We start from the raw sequence: 18,618 nt of genomic DNA on the forward strand, positions 1-18,618 counted from the left end.
GAAGACAGACGCATGATCTACATGAAAAAAAGCTCATCATCCTTAATCATCAGAGAAATGCAAATCAAAACTACTTTGAGATATCACCTAACCCCAGTAAGAGTAGCCCACATAACAAAATCCCCAAACCAGAGATGTTGGCATTGATGTGGAGAACAGGGCACACTTCTACACTGCTGGTGGGAATGCACACTAATACATTCCTTTTGGAAGGATGTTTGGAGAATACTTAGAGATCTAAAAATAGACCTGCCATTTGATCCTATAATTCCTTTACTAGGTATATACCCAGAAGACCAAAAATCACAATATAACAAAGACGTCTGTACCAGAATGTTTATTGCAGCCCAATTTATAATTGTTAAGTCATGGAAGAAGCCCAAGTGCCCATTCACCCACGAATGGACTAGCAAATTGTGGTACATGTATACCATGGAATACTATGCAGCCTTAAAGAAAGATGGAGACTTTACCTCTTTCGTGTTTACATGGATGGAGCTGGAATATATTCTTCTTAGCAAAGTATCTCAGGAATGGAAGAAAAAATATCCAATGTACTCAGCCCTACTATGAAGCTAATTTATAGCTTTCACGTGAAGGCTATAACCCAACTCTAGCACAAGAATATGGGGAAAGGGCCAAGGAAGGGGAAGGGAGGGGGGAGGTTAGGGTGGAGGGAGGGCAATGGGTGGGGCCACACCTATGGTGCATCTTGGAATGGGTACAGGTGAAACTTACTAAATGCAGAATACAAATGTCTACATACAATAACATAATAAGAAAATGCCATGAAGGCTACATTGAACAGTTTGATGAGAATATTTCAGATTGTATATGAAACCAGCACATTGTACCCCTTGACTGCACCAATGTACACAGCTATGATAAAAAAAAAGAAAGATGCCTTATTTAGAACGTAGTATATGTTGCTGAGTTATTAATGCTGAGTCTATAAAGTGGCAGACCCCAAACAAAATGAGAGTATTTTCAAGAAGCTCCTTTGCATGATGTTTTCTCCATAAGGGATATCATGGCTTCTCACACTCGGGAACATCAGATAGCACTTCCTCACCGCACTGTGGGCAAAACCACCAACAAAAGGCACAAAACATGAACAACATGTCACTGAAGAGACCGTGACAAGGGTCTTGCTTATGCTGTGGGAACAAGAAGGCGGGCACTACCCTGCTCACCCCCCAACAACATGCATATCTGGCTCACACTTCCACCGCTCCTGGCATGGGAATGACTGTGACATGAGTGCTGAGCTGGGCTTCCAGACAAACTCACAAATACTGAGTCTGGGAATGGTGGGGAGAGGCTGTTCCCTGGTGTCTGTGTTGAGGCAGCTGCACATGCATTGATGAGCTCATTCTTATTTGGCATGTTATGACTGATATTGTAGGGAGGATATGAGCATTGGAACCTGAGGCCCACAACCCGAGTGTAACTGCTGCGTCCTTGCTGGGTGACTTTGGCACATGGAATTATTTAACCTGCAGAATAGGAACAGTCAGAGAGCTGTTGCAGGGCTGTTTGGGTGACTGGGTGGGAGGCCTGGCATCTTCGCAGGGTTCCCTCCACATGGAATCTATGCATTGCTGCATTACTCAGTGCAGAGGGCTCTGCTCCTCCTCTGAATTCTTCCATATCAGTGTTTTTCAATCTTTATTATCTCATGGCACACCTGAACCTATAGTTAAACTTCCATGACACACTTAAGTTGTTGATTAAAAAAAAAAGGTAAAAAAATACATAGTAATTGTGTTTTGAACTTCTTTCAAAAATAATTTAATTAATGATCTTTCAAATTTTTCACAGCACACCTAAGATCCTCTTATGCACACTGGCTTGAAAATCACTGCTCTACATCAACCACACCTTATGCAGGTCCTCGGGGCTCCTGCACACTGCTGCGCTTTCCCTCTGGAATGATGTGGTGATACCAGAGGGTTCATTCTTTCCTGACCCTGTGACATTGGGATGAAGATCTTATGATCAGTCTGCAAACAATAATCACAGAGCAGACGGTGTATTTGCAGTATGGAGCTACTGAGGTGAGGACACCTGCGTCATTCTGAGTCATTGTTCCTGGGGGCCATCCACTTTCTAATGGTGAAATCCACTCATTGTGAGACATGACTCTTATTTATAGTGGAAGAAATGCCAAGACGTGGAACCCACAAATCCAAAGCAAATTGCTCCTGCCTAGTGAAAAAAGGAGAATTCAGCCTGGAACATCTCAGGGCATGCGATACTTTAAAAATGGCATTACGGGGCTCTTTATGAAGAATATATTAGGAGAAACAAAAACAACTTATTAGTATTAGGAGTCAATTCCCAATCGTGCTGGAAATACATGAGAAGGTATATCCTTGAGATGTTGCAGAATTCACTGATTTAAAACTACCTTTAACCAATATAAGCAAACCAAACTTGTGCATGCAGATGAGAAGTTGTCTCATCACTGTAGTCCCAGCTGTGGTTGCCGTTCCTCTAAACTTAACTCTGGTTGTTTCTGAGCTCTTAACTAAGTGGACCTGCTGGACATTTTAAGGCACGTTGATAAAATTACTCCTCTTTTTTATGGTCATAAAACATGCTAACAAAGAATAAAAGTAACTATTATGTTGATATTGCCTGTTTTCTAGAATATTCTCATCCTACCACTTAAGGCTTATGAAACCAAGCAACCAGTCAACCTTCCATTAGCCAGAATGTTGGAGTAAGAGTTCTGCTTCAATGGTCTTTTTTAAACTGAGGACTATTTAAAAACCTTTTCCCCTATTTTTATTGTTGAAACAATTTAAAAATACATATAATGCTCTGCCTTTGTAACATGAATATACTGATATATGAGTCTTCTTTACAATTAATTGCTTCAAGGTCATTTTCTAGATATTAATTTGCATTGCATGGTGCCCAGGTCACAGGAATCTTAAAACTCTCAATTCATTCTGAGCTTTGACCTATAGTTGGATTGAGAGTGGAGCAAACAAGCAAATCTCTAATGAGAGCTTCTTTTTCTTAATTAAAACTATTTCTAAAACACAGAACAATATGAATTTCTAATCCAGTGAGGGCTGCACTTAGTTTGGTTTATCTGGGTTTGTTGTTATTTATATATAATAATGCATTTTACATAACACACGATCATTTATATCAAGTCATCCCTGAAGACCTACAAAGACTATGACATGTGTGACTGTAACCTTCCCTACAGACATTGCCTAAACAGAAGTTCATGACTCTCTAGTCAGTTTAAAAAAATACAAGCCTCAGGCACTAGACTTCCTTGACTTTGTCTGGATTAAAAGAAGATACCATGGCGTATTTGGCTACAGCAGACAGTTTTAACATTAATCATTTAATGTTCATGCTTTATACCTAATATAAAAGTAAATGTTTCTTTTTTCAACTGATGAATTTTGAAAGCTATAACCCAGTTACAACCTAAGAATAGGGAGAAGGGGAAAGGGGGGGGGGAGGTAGGTGGAGGGAGGGGGAGTAATGGGATTACACCTGCGGTGCATCTTACAAGGGTATATGTGAATCCTAGTAAATGTGGAATGTAAAGGTCTTAGCAAAATAACTAAGAAAATGCCACAAAAGCTATGTTAACTAGTGTGATGAAAATGTGTCAAGTGTATGGTGCCCCGTGATCATACTAATGTACACAGCTATGATTTAATAAAAATATATATATATATATAAAAGAAATAAAATAGAAAAACTTTTGTAGCCTATTTAATATAGTGTTTATTGTTTTGTTTGTTTGTTTACTAGCATGTTCTCTGCTGGCACGACAGACTGACCTGTGCGTTGTTTGATACCTGGATTTGGGGTGAAGCCCATAACTTGGATAGATGGGTGGGTGATGGATGATGGACAGACGGATGAACAGATGGGTAGGGGGTGGATGAACAACTGGATAGATGGGTAGGTGATAGAGGGTGGATGAAGGATGGATGGATAGGTGGATGGATGATGAATGAATGGGTAGGTGGATGGATGGATAGATGGTGGGCAAGCAGATGATGGGTGGATGATGGACAGAGGATGGATAGATGGATGGGTGGGTGGGTGGGTGGATGGATCCATACATGACGGATAAATGCACAGGTAGGTGGGTGGATGCACGGGTAAGGGAAATACATGAGTGTCTCCTGTGTCACTGCATACATATTGAGACGTTTTCTCAAAACACCATCTATGGCTTCAAAATCATTCTGCATTAATTTTTGTCATCTTATGGGCTTATACAGCAGATCCTCTGTAAGTTTATCACCAAAGGGACTGTAACAAACTGGTCAACATACAGAGGTGGTCCTCATAAGGAACCAGGCCTGCTGTACTGACAATGTACATGTGGTGCATGTCCAGTCTGTGAAAATTAGGTCAACCTGAGGGGGTGGTCAGTGTGGGCAGGTGGTCAGTTATGGACTGTATTTAGTGAATTGCTGATTCAGTTTCTTACTTAATTTAAGAGAAACAAATTATTAATAAAGGTCTCACTGTTACTGAACAAAATCACAGTGGCTTCGGAGACTTACTCCATCTAGCGGAATATAAATTTGAGTCCAGGTAAGAACCGGGACATCCCTTCACAGTCGGCACATGTGTTACCGACCCTCCATCATGCTCACTCACACCCACACTGTAGCTGGTGGGAGTGAGCACAAGAAGAATGTACAGGTCTTCTACTAAATAGCATCATCATGTAACTCAGACCTAGAACAATTCATTTGAAAAGCCCTTCTATTACAGCTGAAGAAACTAAAACCCATAGCATTGCAGGGACTAGCTCCAAACAGTCCAGTTTTAACATCAGTGCCACCACTGGAGTGACCATGTTTTGATTCTCAGCAAGAGCATTCAGTAAAACACTACAGTAACCATTAAACCCACACACCAGTGTTCACCAGAGTCCTTTCCACTTTGCCTTGGGCCGAGACGCATACCACACATGCTTTCTTTCCCTGATTTGCTTCCGAGGATCACCTACCCCTTCTCAGTCTTGTTCACTGCCTGTCTGTCACGCTGGGGAAGCCCACAGTTTGGTGGGGGGCTGATCTAAGCTGCTGACAGAAAACCAATAGAAAAATGAGTTTCTGTCTGGCTGCTACAGAATTACGTTTGCATGCCTCATTCCATCTATGTCAAATCACAGCGCAGATGCTGGACCATGGGATTCTAGAATTCCATGTAGACAGAACAATACACACTCACTTTCCTAAAGCATAATTCCCATTATTGTATTTTCTTCACAGTTGTATATTCCTGCCTCCAAAACATTAGGCAATAATGCTCTAAAATATCTAATTTGAAGGTTCACAAGGGAGGAAGTTCAGAGAAGCAATTCCTATTTGAATGTGGGAGGAAGCAAAGACTCACAAAATTACTGAAGGGTAATTCAACATAACACAAGACTTAACAGAAACATAATTATTGATGATGCTTCATCTTCTTAAAGGGCTGTGCAATTGCATTCCTGTGCAGATTGTATCTTACCTGCAATTACTTTGTGATTATGTGCATCTGGAAATTCCTTTCTGTGTTAGGGAATGCCTTGCCTACACTCTTCTCATGGAGTATTTGGAAGAAAGTAGATGATTCAATATTTATGCTTTGCCTTTGAACTTTGAAAGCATTTTCTCAGTTTTTAGCTCTAACGCAGTCTATTTTCCCATTATGGCTGACAGGTGATATGACCAGTCCCAAGGAACTCTTTGTTCGGCCAGCATGGAGGTGAGCACCACATCAGCCAGGAAAGCAGAAAGCCCCTTGCTCCTGGAGGACCCAAGGTTTTCTATCACACAGTTTGACTCTCACAGTGCCCAAAGATTAAGGAGTTAAACAAATCAATGACTGAATTATTAGTGGCAAACATTTAGAAATAAATATACTCATGTACAAATTAGGGCCAGCCATTTCCTTGGCAGCTTAGAGGTCTGGGCCCATGCCCTTCCAGTGCCAGGCCATAACCCACAAAGGCAGAGAGCAAGACCACCCTCTTCCCAAGATGGGGCCAGGTCTGCTCCCTAACAGGTGCGACGCACCCTTGTGGCCCGTCTGTGGCAGGAGGAGCGACCGCTGTGACTCCCCTGTTCACACTCCCCTCCTGTTCTGCCCAGGTCTCTCAGGTGTCCCCAAGGACCCTGAATGATATCCCACCCCAGCCTCCTCTGCTCCAAAGCCCAGGAGCACGTCTGTAATGTCTCTGAAGCAAGAGGCATCTCGGGAGAGCAAAAGATGAGTTTTTCCTTGTCCTGGTGAGGAAAATAAAAATAACACTCAGCAGGGACCCCAGCATTGACAGCACCGCTCACAAACAAAATGTGTATTTTACCGTAATGCTTAGTTTCATTTCAACATAAGTCTAACTTTTTTGTGTGTTTACATATTTCTCAGTTTAAACAATGTTTTCTTAGAAATCTACCTTTTATTTAGTCCCGAGCATCTTCTGCACACGTGTGACCTTTAATTTTCACGACCAGTCTGAGGTAGATGCTTTTGTTCTTGTCTCTACAGACCAGGGTCTGCCCAGGGTTTCCAGCACTCAGACCCACGTGCCTTTATATCCAGAGCCAATCTGTTCACTCACCCATTCAGGCATTCACCCATAAACCCACTCACTTACCTACTCACTCATTCACTCACTCACTCACCCACCCATTCACTCACTCACCCACCAATTAACTCACTCACTCACCTACTCACTCATTCACTCACTCACTCACCCATTCACTCACTCATCCACCCAATTCACTCACTCACTCACCCACCCACCCATTCACTCACTCACCCACCCATTCACTCACTCAGCCACCCATTCACTCACTCACTCACCCATTCATTCACTCACTCACCTACTCACTCATTCACTCACTCACGCACACACCCATTCACTCATTCACTCACTCACTCATTCGCTCACTGGTTCGTGCACTTTCACTCATTCAATAAACTCTGAGCCTGTTACAGGTCAGACGCTGCCCTGGGCACAGAAGATACATTACTGAGTAATTTGGACCGAGACCCTGGCTTCAAGGAACGTACAGTTTACTGGGAAAGCTAAAGGTACAACCTTCATAACAGAGAATTCAGAATTGTGAGGAACTCCTACGTCCTGGGCTATCCAGCTCCACACACCGTGCCAATGTTTACTCAACGCTTCATGTTTGGAGTGCATTTAAAAGTCTAGAAACAGAATTGGGTTATTCTTGCCAGTCTGAACCCACTAACAGTAGGAACTAGAGTTGTCTTTTCCTAAGTAATGACAGAGCGTAGGACCAGCCAGTGGGAACTGTGACCCTGCACACCAGGTGCCAAGCTGAATTCCTCGCTATGGTCCATCAGGTAGACTCCAAACCCTTCCCTGAGCCTAAGACCAGTCCCATCATCTGGGGGGGCCCTTTACAGAAGAATTCAAAAACTTTCAAGACAGCAATAGCAGAGTGAGCTGTGTGTGAGGCCACTTACCAAGGCCCCCCAGAGCTTCCAGGTTTACTGACGGGGTTCTTGGCTGTGAGTGATATTATGTCCCCTAAACATAATCTCTGCCATCCTTACGTTGCGCTGCCTGATGTGTAAACCAAAGCATCTGGGGCTTCGCGGTCATTTGGGCTACAGCGAAAACCAGAGGAGTTAATGCAGAGAGTTAAGGGATGTTCTCGCCCTTCATGCATTTTCTATCCCTAGGTTATGTCTTCATAAATTCCTTCATGCAGAGAGTCTGGACAAGGGGCAGATAGTCCTGATTCTTCCCCAGGAAACTGAAATGTACTTTCTAGGGCCCTGCAGGGGCCTGAGGGTGCAGGAGGCCTGGGGAGCACTGGGCTGTGCAGAGGACCGGCCTGTGCGCAGAGGAGGTCCTAATGACAAGTGTCAGGATTGGGGACACCCACTGCTGTGTCTCCACAATTGTCTCCAAGAATAAGAAGACTGAATTCATCAAGCCAGCAAATCACACAGATGAGAAAGTAAACAGCTTCTCGCATTGTGGAGCACATGAAGATTGATGGTGGAATTAGGCCACCTTCCCCCGTGTCCATGGCTGGCCTGGCTCTCCGTGTGGGTGACTTGGAGCTGTCTGGAAGACTCAATACCAGGGCCATCTCACTGGGGCTCCTGGGCTCTCAGAAATGTCTTCTTTGGTGCTCTTCATCCCAGGACTGCTGCACACCTCACTGGGAGGCTGCACAGAGCAGCCCTGTCATCAATCAGCACCACCTTGGACAGCATGATTGGATATAAAATCATAGCTGTCGCTGTGAACGTCTGCTGGCATAATTACATCAGCATGCTAATGCCGTTTTAATAGTCTCTAATGATGTAATAAAAAATAATGGGATTTATTTGACAGCTACATAACCATTAACAAAACATATTAAGCATAACTAGTATGTCCATAAAAATGCAGACGACATCTGAAAGGGGCTGCTCACGTGGCCTGCCTGCCGCTTTCCTGTCCTGGGCCGAGGAACAGCTCTGTGAATACGCTCAGATGCAGCCCTACACTTCTGTGCTGCTGGGTCCTGACCTATGCCCTCTCTGAGATCCTGACTGGGCACAGCCCATACCTGCGTCAGTCCCACAAACTGGCACATTACCAAGTGTGTGTGAGTGAGTCACAGGACACGTACCATGGGCCTATACACTCAAAGGGCAACACTCGCCCACAGGTGTGCACATGCACACGTACACATAGGAATTCGATGCCCAGGGTGTGGTGCAGACTCTACGGCCAGGACAGAAGACTTGAGATGAGGCTTTGGAGCCAAAAATAACCCGACTCCATCTCTGAGACGCGGGCAGGGACCAGCCAATAGCCCGAGCTGGGGTGAGGGGGATGCTCCATGGAGGACAAGCCCAGCAGGAGCTCAGGGATGGGTGGTGGTGCTCACATTGGACCCCAGAGGAATGAGGGAGGCCCCAGGGGTCTGAGCAGGGAGGAGCCATGTGGCAAGGGACATGCATGAGGATTCAGCCTGCAGTGCTCAGGCCTTCCCCTCTGGACTCAGTCTCCAGGCCAGAGGTGGGCATCCTGGGAGAGGCTGAGGTCAGGAGCAGGAAGCAGGTGTGCTTGCCACCCTGTGGCTAACAGGGCCCCTCCCAGACACACACCAGAAGGTCTTTGCCCCTCATCCCCTCCCCACCAGCCTCCAATGTTCTTCTGTTTTGTGGGGACTTTCTTTAAAGGGGAACAGGGTTGTTTGTGACAGAGGACAGGGAAGAAGGAATAAGCTTATCCCACAGATACGCAGTGATCCTTCGAGGTGGGTAGAAATGGAAGATGAGGCCAGGACAGAGAGGACGCAGCGGGCAACACAGAACCGGGGATGTGTCAGGGCACCGGGCTCCTGGGTCTAGAGTGAAGCTGAGCTTCTCAGCCTCAAAAATCCATAAAACTGGGCGGCGCCTGTGGCTCAGTGAGTAGGGCACCGGCCCCATATGCTGAGGGTGGAGGGTTTGGACCCAGCCCCAGCCAAACTGCAACAGAAAAATAGCCGGGCATTGTGGCGCGCGCCTGTAGTCCCAGCTGCTCGGGAGGCTGAGGCAAGAGAATTGCATAAGCCCAAGAGTTAGAGGTTGCAGTGAGCCATATGACGCCACGGCACTCTACCTGAGGGCTGTACAGTGAGACTCTGTCTATACAAAAAAAAAAAAAATAATAAAACCCATAAAACTGGGGATGTGTCAGGGCACCGGGCTCCTGGGTCTAGAGTGAAACTGAGCTTCTCAGCCTCAAAAACCCATAAAACCATCTCCCTGTCTCACGTTCTCTTTGTATAAAGAGGAGCCCTCCCACCTCACCTCACCCGTCCAAGAGACTTGAAATGTAAGTACCAATGACAGTCATGGAGATTTAAAAAGAAATCCAATCTTTTGTTAAAGAAAATCTCGATCTCATACTCCTGGTGTGGCAGAGCATGAGTTTGGCTCAAGTGCTACTTCCTAGGTGGACTGGATGGTCCATCTCGAGGGCCTGGAGTTTTCAGCTGGTGGGGATGTGTGCCTGGCCACTCCTCCCCACCTAGGCCCAGACCTTGACCCACTGTCCCTGCGGGGTGAAGTGCCCGCCATCACCTGGCCCTGCTGGGCCTTGAGGTCCTGGCCACAGAGCTGCTGGTGCCTGTGGCCCTCTCTAGCCTACCCTGAGGATAGCAGGACTCCCCTCCCAGGCCCACATCCCACACTGACCCCCTCTGGCAAGTGTGCTGCCCAGGTTGCAAGGAGGCCCCCAACTTGTACCTTTACCCAGGACATTATGCAAACAGACCTCAGTTTACAACAAACTTTCATCAGTGGGGCAGCCAGGGGAGGGGCACTCAAGAAAACACAAAGCCCCCTGCCCTGAGACCCCCACTGTGCAGCGCTCCCTGTCACCTTCAGGGCTCTGCCGAAGGGAAGTAGTGAAATTCAATGTGCATGGTCCTGAGTGGACCCGGGGAAGTGTTTTCAGAAGCTGCTTTGGGTGATCACACTTCATGCCCAGTGATCCGGCCAATGTGCCTGAGCCGTCACTGCCTCCTCTGGCCGCTCACTGCCCATGGAAGCACCTGCTCCAGGCACCAACTCCTGCCGTCCACTGCACTCAAATCTGTCCCACAATAGACTTTCTCCTAAGAAGGAAGAAGTCCACGCTCTCTTCATTCAGCTGCCCAACACGCCTCACCTGGGTCTCTACACCCTGACTGCAGCCCCCTGCACCTCCACCTCCCCATCTTTACCTGCTTTCTCCTCATTCCTGGCCTCTAATCTGTCTCCCATAGGAAGCACAGGAACCAGGTGAAGGATCTCTCACAGCTGAATGAAGAACACGTGGACTGTGGACGCCTTCTCAGTCGGGAGATGTAAGCCCATGTGGGACAGACCTGAGTGCAGTGGACAGTGGGAGCTGGTGCCAGAAGCAGGTGCTTCCAGGGGCAGTGGGTGGCCACAGGAGGCAGTTATGGCTCAGGCACATTGCCCAGATCACTGGACTCTCAGGCATCCTCACACCCACCCACCACAGCTCATCCACCTGGCCATCTCCCTTATCCACTCTCATCCGGGCCTGTCTCTGGCTATGGGGTCCTAAGTAGCTTCTCTCCACCTGCTGGGCACTTCTCACCTGGCTATGCCCTGAGTGCTGCAGGTGAAAACCCCTTCAGTGCTACAGGCACAGGGCCTCTTCTCCCCAGGGCTCTGCCCACACGAGGTCATTTCCTCCAGTACTGGGTCTGTGCAGTCACACTTGGTGCTGTGTGGAGAGTCACAGTGTGCACTTCTAGGATGCTAGTCAGCCGCTCCTCTCTCGGACACCTCTTCACCTTCCAGTGCCTCTTTCTAGAAGCTTCCAGCCCCAGGCTAATTGGGTACTTCCTCTTGCACATCCCCCAGTGCCTGACAAGCTACCTGCCCACACCCTCTTCTGTCTTTTTGCCATAAATAGCAGTTTTTAGGCCAGGGACTTGTGTCTCACAGGGACGTCCAGCCCCTAGACCAGGGCGGCCTGCAGCAGGGCCTTGGCTGTGAGTGGACAAGGAGTGGACGCCGTCTGCAGGTGTGCACACGGCACTCCTGTTCCCATGTCCACACAAGGCAATGGCTTGGGTGCGCTTAGTGTTCCGCTCCACATTTCCTGATCTACCTTTCCGACATCACCTGCAAACCCAGGCGGTCAGTGGGGAGCACCCGAGGGCCTCTGTGCTCAGCCACCCTACTCTCAGGTTCCATCAACACAGCTTCCCGCGTCTACACAGCTCCATGTGCCCACACATCTCCCCACATCCACACACCTCCCAGCATCCACACAGCTCCCCCTGTCGACACACCTCTCCGCGTCCACATAGCCCCCTGTGTCGACACACCTTTCTTGATGGAGGAAGGAGGCCACCCTTCCCCTTGTGTGTGCTCAGGGGCAGCCCACTGCACTCCTCACGCCTGGATTCTCTAAACGTGATTTCCAATGAGCCCAGGGATGCGCTGCATGTGGGTAGCAGTGGCTGAGGTCCTAAAGCTGCTCCCCCCTGGGAAGGGGCAACATGCTTCCAACGGCCAGTCACAGAGCTGTGTACACAGCACGTGCCTAGTAAGTGCTGAGTGTCTTGTGACAAGGGCCATCCAGAGGTTTTCTCTCATTTACAGCTGGGCTGGTCACAGAATGTTCCAGAGCCTCCAGGTGATTCTAGGTGCCGCAGGATGAGAACCTCAGCCTTAGTGATTATTGTTCTTACAATTCAATATAGGCTCAGCTGAACCTAATCTCCTGGTACAGCCCAGTGGAATTTCCCTCCCTTTCTTCCCTAAACAGGCCCCTCTGGTATCTTTCAGGAGAACCTCTGGCACCCAGCTCTGTCCCTCACTAGCCATCTGAGCCTGAGCGCAGCCAAGGTACTTACTTGATGTCGGTGAAGGCACTGGCTGGCAGGCGCAGCAGGTGGGCTAGGGCGTCAGTCAGCTGCCTCCCCTTCTCCAGGCTCAGGGGGCTGTGGAAGGATAGCAAGGGCGGAGGCACATTACCAAATGGACTCATCCATCCCAAGAAGCTAGAAGTCCCTCAGAGGCCCTGCCCACTTCCTGTCTTGCCCAACCCCTCAGGGGCAGCTGCTTCCTGGGCCTGATGCATCACCTGAATTTCTAGCAATCAAACAATGAGGTGAAATGGAATTGTTAGGGAGCATGATGGGCCCACAGCCGTGGCTCATCTCAGTCTTCAGTGAACACATAGCCAGGTGGGGAGAGGAAGGGACAGAGGACACAGCAGACCTGTGGCCAGGCTGTCCACTCACAGAGGAGACGCCTGTCTTATGTGGGTTCATCCCACAGTGAGAGGATGTTTAAACATGGACAGGTAAGGGCACACAGGTGTCAAGGCAGGCGTGGGCACGGGCAGCTGCTCTGAATAGGGGGCAAGAGAACCAAGATGGCTCTGTGGCCATAGAAGGCCACTGGACTGTGGGCTTTTCTGCCACGAGGGAGCAAGCAAGGCCCAGGCGTGTCTGAAATTCTGATTACAAACCCTGCTCTCCAGCACTGAGTTTGGTAGTGAGATTCCAGTTGTCTGTGAGATTCTGCTAGGACCACTTCAAAGAGATATAACACTGCATTGTTGCACACAGACCACGTCTCAACCCAGCAGACCACACAGGCCTACAGTCCTCACACATGAGTGTCCAGGCCCTGCCAGCCCCCCCACCCCCACCCCAACCAGGAAATGTAGCTGCAAATGGAGAGACCAGGCTCAGCCTTCAGTTAGCACATTACCAGGTGGGGAGAGGAAGGGATGGAGGAGACAGAACAGACAGAGCACATGTGGACCTGCAGCTGGGCTGTCTATTCATGGAGGAGACACCCGTCTTAGTGGCTTCATCCCACAGTAAAAGGATGTTTAAATGTTCACATTTTGGGGGGACCCCAACAAAGACAATGACATGTAGAAAATGGATGAGATTGTGATGTCTCAAACTGTGCTATCCCCAAATTCTTGTGTAAAAACCGAAGCCCCAAATAACGTGACCTTATGTGAAAATACGGTTGTAGAAGATTTAATCAGTTAAGATGAGTTATCAGGGTGGGCCCTAACCCAGTCCCACTGGTGCTCACAAGAAAAGGGATGCCTGGACACAGAGACAGACACATTCGCCAGAGACCCTGAGAAGACACAGAGAAAACCACCTAGAAGCCAAGGGCTGCCTGAGGCCACCAGCAGCCGAGCAGGGGCCAGGAGGGACCCCCAGCCTCAGGGGGAACCAGTCCTGCCCCACCCAGATTTTGGACTTCCAGCCTCCAGGACTGGAGGGACCAGTTCCTATTGTTCAGGCCCTGCCCAGTCTGTGACCCTGTGGTGGGCCCAGGTGACTACACGCAAGTCACTGCAGTGTGTTCTGTGGGGTGGTCAGTGGGGCTAGAGGTGGAGAGGGCAAGGTGGGCAGATGAGGTCTCCCCAGGGAGGCCGCTTTGGACAGAGGCTACATGGAGCAAGCCGTGTATAGACAGTGAGTGCTAAAGGGGAGAGCCCAGCCTCTGCGGAGCAGAGGATGTGTCAGAGGGCAGCTGGGGGCTGAGGCGGACCTGTTGGGATAGTGTGGGCAGGAAGGGGTCATCTGTACCTGAGAACACCTTACACCAGAGCTGGTATAAGAGACCAGGTGGGGAGATGTTCAGGGATATGTCCATGGAATCAGCTGATGCAGGGGCAACAGGAGATGTTGGGGCAGAGCTGATGGAGCCAGGAATCCTGCTCTGGACACACTGACATGGAGAGCCCTAGGAGGAAGTACAGGTGTGAGTTCAGAGTTCCAGGAGCAGCGTGGGCCAGGACAGACAGACACTGGAAATCACAAGGGAGGGTGACTGGAGCCAGGCCATTGAAGATAGAGCCTTGGGCCACCCCAACACTGTGGGCCAGCTGGTGAGGGAATATGGGAAGAAGGAAGGAAAGAACCACCATGAAGGTGAAAAGCGAGCCCAGCATTGGTCTCAGGGAGGAACATTAGGTTGTTCCAGAGAGAAGAGGATGGGGAATTAACCACTGAGTATAGCAGGTCAGGGTGGGTCACTGATGCATCTGCCAGAGCCAACCCAGGAGGCAGTGGGGACCAGCCTGCCCATACCCTTTGGATGGGGAATAGGAGAGTAGACAGAGGAATGGGTAATCACCCAGCAGGACCTGGGGACCAAAGGGAGGTGTTTGAAGCTAGGAGACACAGTGGTAAGGTAGTTTAATACCCCCAATAGCTTAGTACCATGCCACGGTAGCATCACAAGGTGGGTCTATCACCCTGAGTAGATGAGGAGCTGAGTCATAAGGTGACTGATTAGTCAGCAGTGAATGAGGATTTCTCCCTCAGGGTGCATGCTTTGCCCTGCGCCCCATGCCTCTCCCTGCATGTGAACACAGCAGGTACTCATATAGAAGCAGGTTCTACCCAGGGGCTGACTCCACGAATGAATAGGAAAACACCAAAAAATGCCAGTATTATTAAAATCATTAAAATGTAAACTATATATGAACCTCACCCAACTTCCAGAGTTTCTGGGAAATCATATAAGACAAGTGAGGGTTCTGGGAAGGTAGTGTAGCAGGAAGCACCAGGAATCTGTCTCCCACCTGACAACACTGCACTTGGAATCTCTCTGATGTGACTGCTTGGGGACTCTGGAGTCTACTGAAGGCATTCAACATCCAGGGGAAGATGTGGACAGTAATTCCAGGCAATTTCAGCTCTGGCACAGTAGCAGCCAGCTGCCCCCTCCTTCCCCAGCTGTGGCAGGCAGCTGCACATGTGCTTCTGGAGCAACGAGCACAGAGCCCAGGGAGCCAGGGGGGGCAATACAGACCTTGCCCTGCAAATATCAGGATGCTGTGCTCTGATCAACAAATTGTCCCTTCTAATCACAGAGGTGCAGATACAGAAGCAAGTGGATATTTCTATTGCACTGACCTCTCTGGCCAAAATGACTAGCCAAAGATTTAAAATACCAGCACCCACTTTTTTATTTTTATATATTTATTTATTTATTTTTATTAAGTCTTTTGCACATAGATCATAAATACATTTATGCTAATTTCAGTATGTTGATTATTTGTACAAATTGGAGTGTTTACATCATACTAATCAATATAGCTTTCACCTCATTTATCCAATTATAACATTAGGATATTTGTGCTCTACACATGATAGATCCAACTTGTACTTGCAATGTGCTCTATAGTTGTGGTCCCCCTACTATCCCCTACTATCCCTCCCACCACTTCCCAGCCCTCGCCCTTCCCTTCCCTCCTTCATCTTAGGCTAAAATTGTGTTTCAGAAGCACCCATTTTTTTTAACCTTTATTTTTCTCATTTGCTACTTCTGAAAGCCAAACATTAAAGATCAAAATATTCAAAAGTTACTAAATATATAGGGAAAATCATACATACCCAGGGAAAGGCTCAGAGAAGACCTGAGAAGGCCATTAGTCTATACCCTGGCCTGATTCCCAGCCACAGAGACAGCCAATAACCATAAAAATAAAGTAACCAAAAACACCAGCAAGTCCACTGGAGAGGAGATAATCTGATTTCTGGAAATTCAAATGCCTAGTTCTCTACAACAACAAAAAAAAAATCACAAGACTTAAAAAGAAACAGAAAAGTATGGCCTATTTAAAGGAGAAGATAAATCAATAGCAATTATGTCTGAAAAGACCTAACAGTAGATCTATTAAAAAAAAAAAACTTAAAAATTAGTATCTTAAAAATCCTTGAAGCAGCGTCTGTGGCTCAAAGGAGTAGGGCACCAGCCCCATATGCCAGAGGTGGCAGGTTCCAGCCTGGCCTTGGCCAAAAACTAAAAAAAAAAAAAAAAAAAAAAATCCTTGAAGAACTAAAATTGATGTCAAAAAAAGTATGTATGAATAAAATGGAAATAGTGATAAAGAGATAGAAAACATAAACCAAAAAGGAAATTCTGATGCTAAAAAACAACAGGTGAAATGAAAAGTTTACTAGAGGGATTCAATGGCAAGTTTGAGCAGGCAGAGGAAAGTATTAGCAAACTTGAAAATAGGATAGTGGAAATTATTGAGTCTGAGGAATACAAAGAAAAAAATATTGAAAAAAGTGAAAGAGCCCAAGAGACATGTGAAACACCACCAGGGGAATCAAGATATGGATTACAGAGTGCCAGACGGAGAAGAGAGAAAGGGGCAGAGAGACTATTTGAAGAAACAATGGCCGAAAAAATCCACAATTTAATGAAAAAAATTAATATAAACATCCAAGAAGATCAACAAACTCCATGTAAAAGGAACTCAAAGAGGTACATTATATTTAAACTTTGGAAGGCAAAGACAACGACAGACCTGTCTCCTTCATTTGAAAGCATCTCCCATCATAGAGTAGGGAGTCTCTATGAGATTATCTACAGATTCATCATCAGGCATTCTAGAGGCCAGAAAGCAGTGAGCCAGTATGTTCAAAATGCGTGGGGTAAAAACTGTCAACCAAGACTCCTATATCCAAGCAAAACTATCCTTTAAAAAGAGAAGGTGAAATTAAGACATTCCTAGATAAACTGAAGTTGCTTACCACAGACCTGTCTTACAAGAAAATGAGACACCAGTTAATAACTCATTTTACCTACAGGTAAAAATGAGACACTAGATAATAACTCAAAGCCATAAGAAGAAAATAAAGATTTCAATCAAGGTAAATACATGGGGAATTATAAAAACTAGTACTATTTTAATAATTGTTTGTGTAACTCCTTTTTGTTTTCTACATGACTTAAGAGATTAATATACGAGGTCTGACAATTAAGTTCATAAACTCATCGTTCATAAACTCATCATAGAAAAAGTGCTACCTACCTCATTGCCGAATATCACTATGGGCACCTTTAAGTCCTCCCCTTGGGAAGCGATGTACCTATGCCAGCACATAGTTCACCCTTCAAAGCCATTTTGGAACTCTTTCTGGAATGGGCATCATAGCTATCATCGTGTTACCCAAAATGTCTTCCTGCCAATATTTTCTTCATATTCAGGTAAAGATAAAAGTCACTGGAGGTGGATCAGGTGAGCAGGGAGGGTGTTCCAATACAGTTATTTGTTCACTGGCTAAAGGGACCTCACAGACAGTATCCTGTGAGTTGGCGCACTGTCCTGATACAAGAGCGAGGAGCCAAGACCTTCAGTCAAGATTTTCCTATTTCTCTACTGATGTTTATTGGCTCTGCAATTCTTCTCACAATTGGCCGTGATTTTAATGCCCAATGACGTTTTGCATCATTTTCATCAGTTCTCCTTGTTACTGGCTGCCCTGACCTGTCTTTGTCAGTGACGCTTCCTCGCCCCTCAGAAACATGGTTAACCCATTTGTACACTGCTGTTTTCTTCATGGAAATATCCCAACAAAATTGAACTAACGTGTCCCTGATTTCACTTACATTTTGCCAAGTTTAACAAGAAATTCGATGTTCATTAATCTAATTCAAACCCCAACATTCTTGCAATGGCACACAAAAACACGCAGTGACAACAAAAGCCACTCAGCAACATGCTGCCACGTCAACACGAGCACATCTGAGCCCCTGAGATACCCGTGAAACCTCACCGAGCTGTCTGGATGGTGCAGCCAACATAAACTCATGGTGGCAGTTTCGCAAACTTCATTGTCAGACCTTGTATTTTAAAACAAACAACCAGAAGTCTAGAAACTAGGATTTCTAGTAACTTCACATTTTATTTTCTACAGAATTTTAGAAACGCATGTATTTACAATAATTATTAGTTTATGTTTTGGGGAACATGGTGCATACGATGTAATTTTATGTTATTAACAGCCAAAAAGGGAAGGAACAGAGCTGCAATGGAGCAGAGTTTCTGTATGTTATTGAAGTTAAGCCAGTATAAATTCAAATTACACAGTTATAACTGTAGGATATTAAATCTAATCCCCATGGTAACCATCAAAAAGACTATACAATATGCACAAAAGGAAATGAGAACAGAACTTGAACATTTCACTTAAAAAAAAAAAATCTACCTAACACCGAAGAAGAGGGTAACGCAGGAAGAGAGCAAAAGAGCTTTAGGCATATAGAAAACAAACAGCACAAGGACAGTAGTAAGCCCTTCCTTATCAG

General features: G+C 46.6%; 1 protein-coding gene across 4 annotated transcripts in view; it reads right to left on the minus strand.

Annotated features, from left to right (window-relative positions):
- PTPRN2 (protein tyrosine phosphatase receptor type N2) overlaps nucleotides 1–18,618 on the minus strand; it is an 834,764-nt gene that overhangs the window by 477,943 nt on the left and 338,203 nt on the right. For all 4 annotated transcript variants that reach the window (XM_053609608.1, XM_053609611.1, XM_053609607.1 and 1 more), the window contains one exon: nucleotides 12,387–12,473. In XM_053609608.1, coding sequence (XP_053465583.1) covers nucleotides 12,387–12,473 — 87 coding nt within the window. The remainder of the gene's footprint in view (nucleotides 1–12,386; nucleotides 12,474–18,618) is intronic.

The sequence above is a fragment of the Nycticebus coucang genome, chromosome 11, assembly GCF_027406575.1.
Source record: "Nycticebus coucang isolate mNycCou1 chromosome 11, mNycCou1.pri, whole genome shotgun sequence".
Classification (NCBI taxonomy): Eukaryota; Metazoa; Chordata; class Mammalia; order Primates; family Lorisidae; genus Nycticebus; species Nycticebus coucang.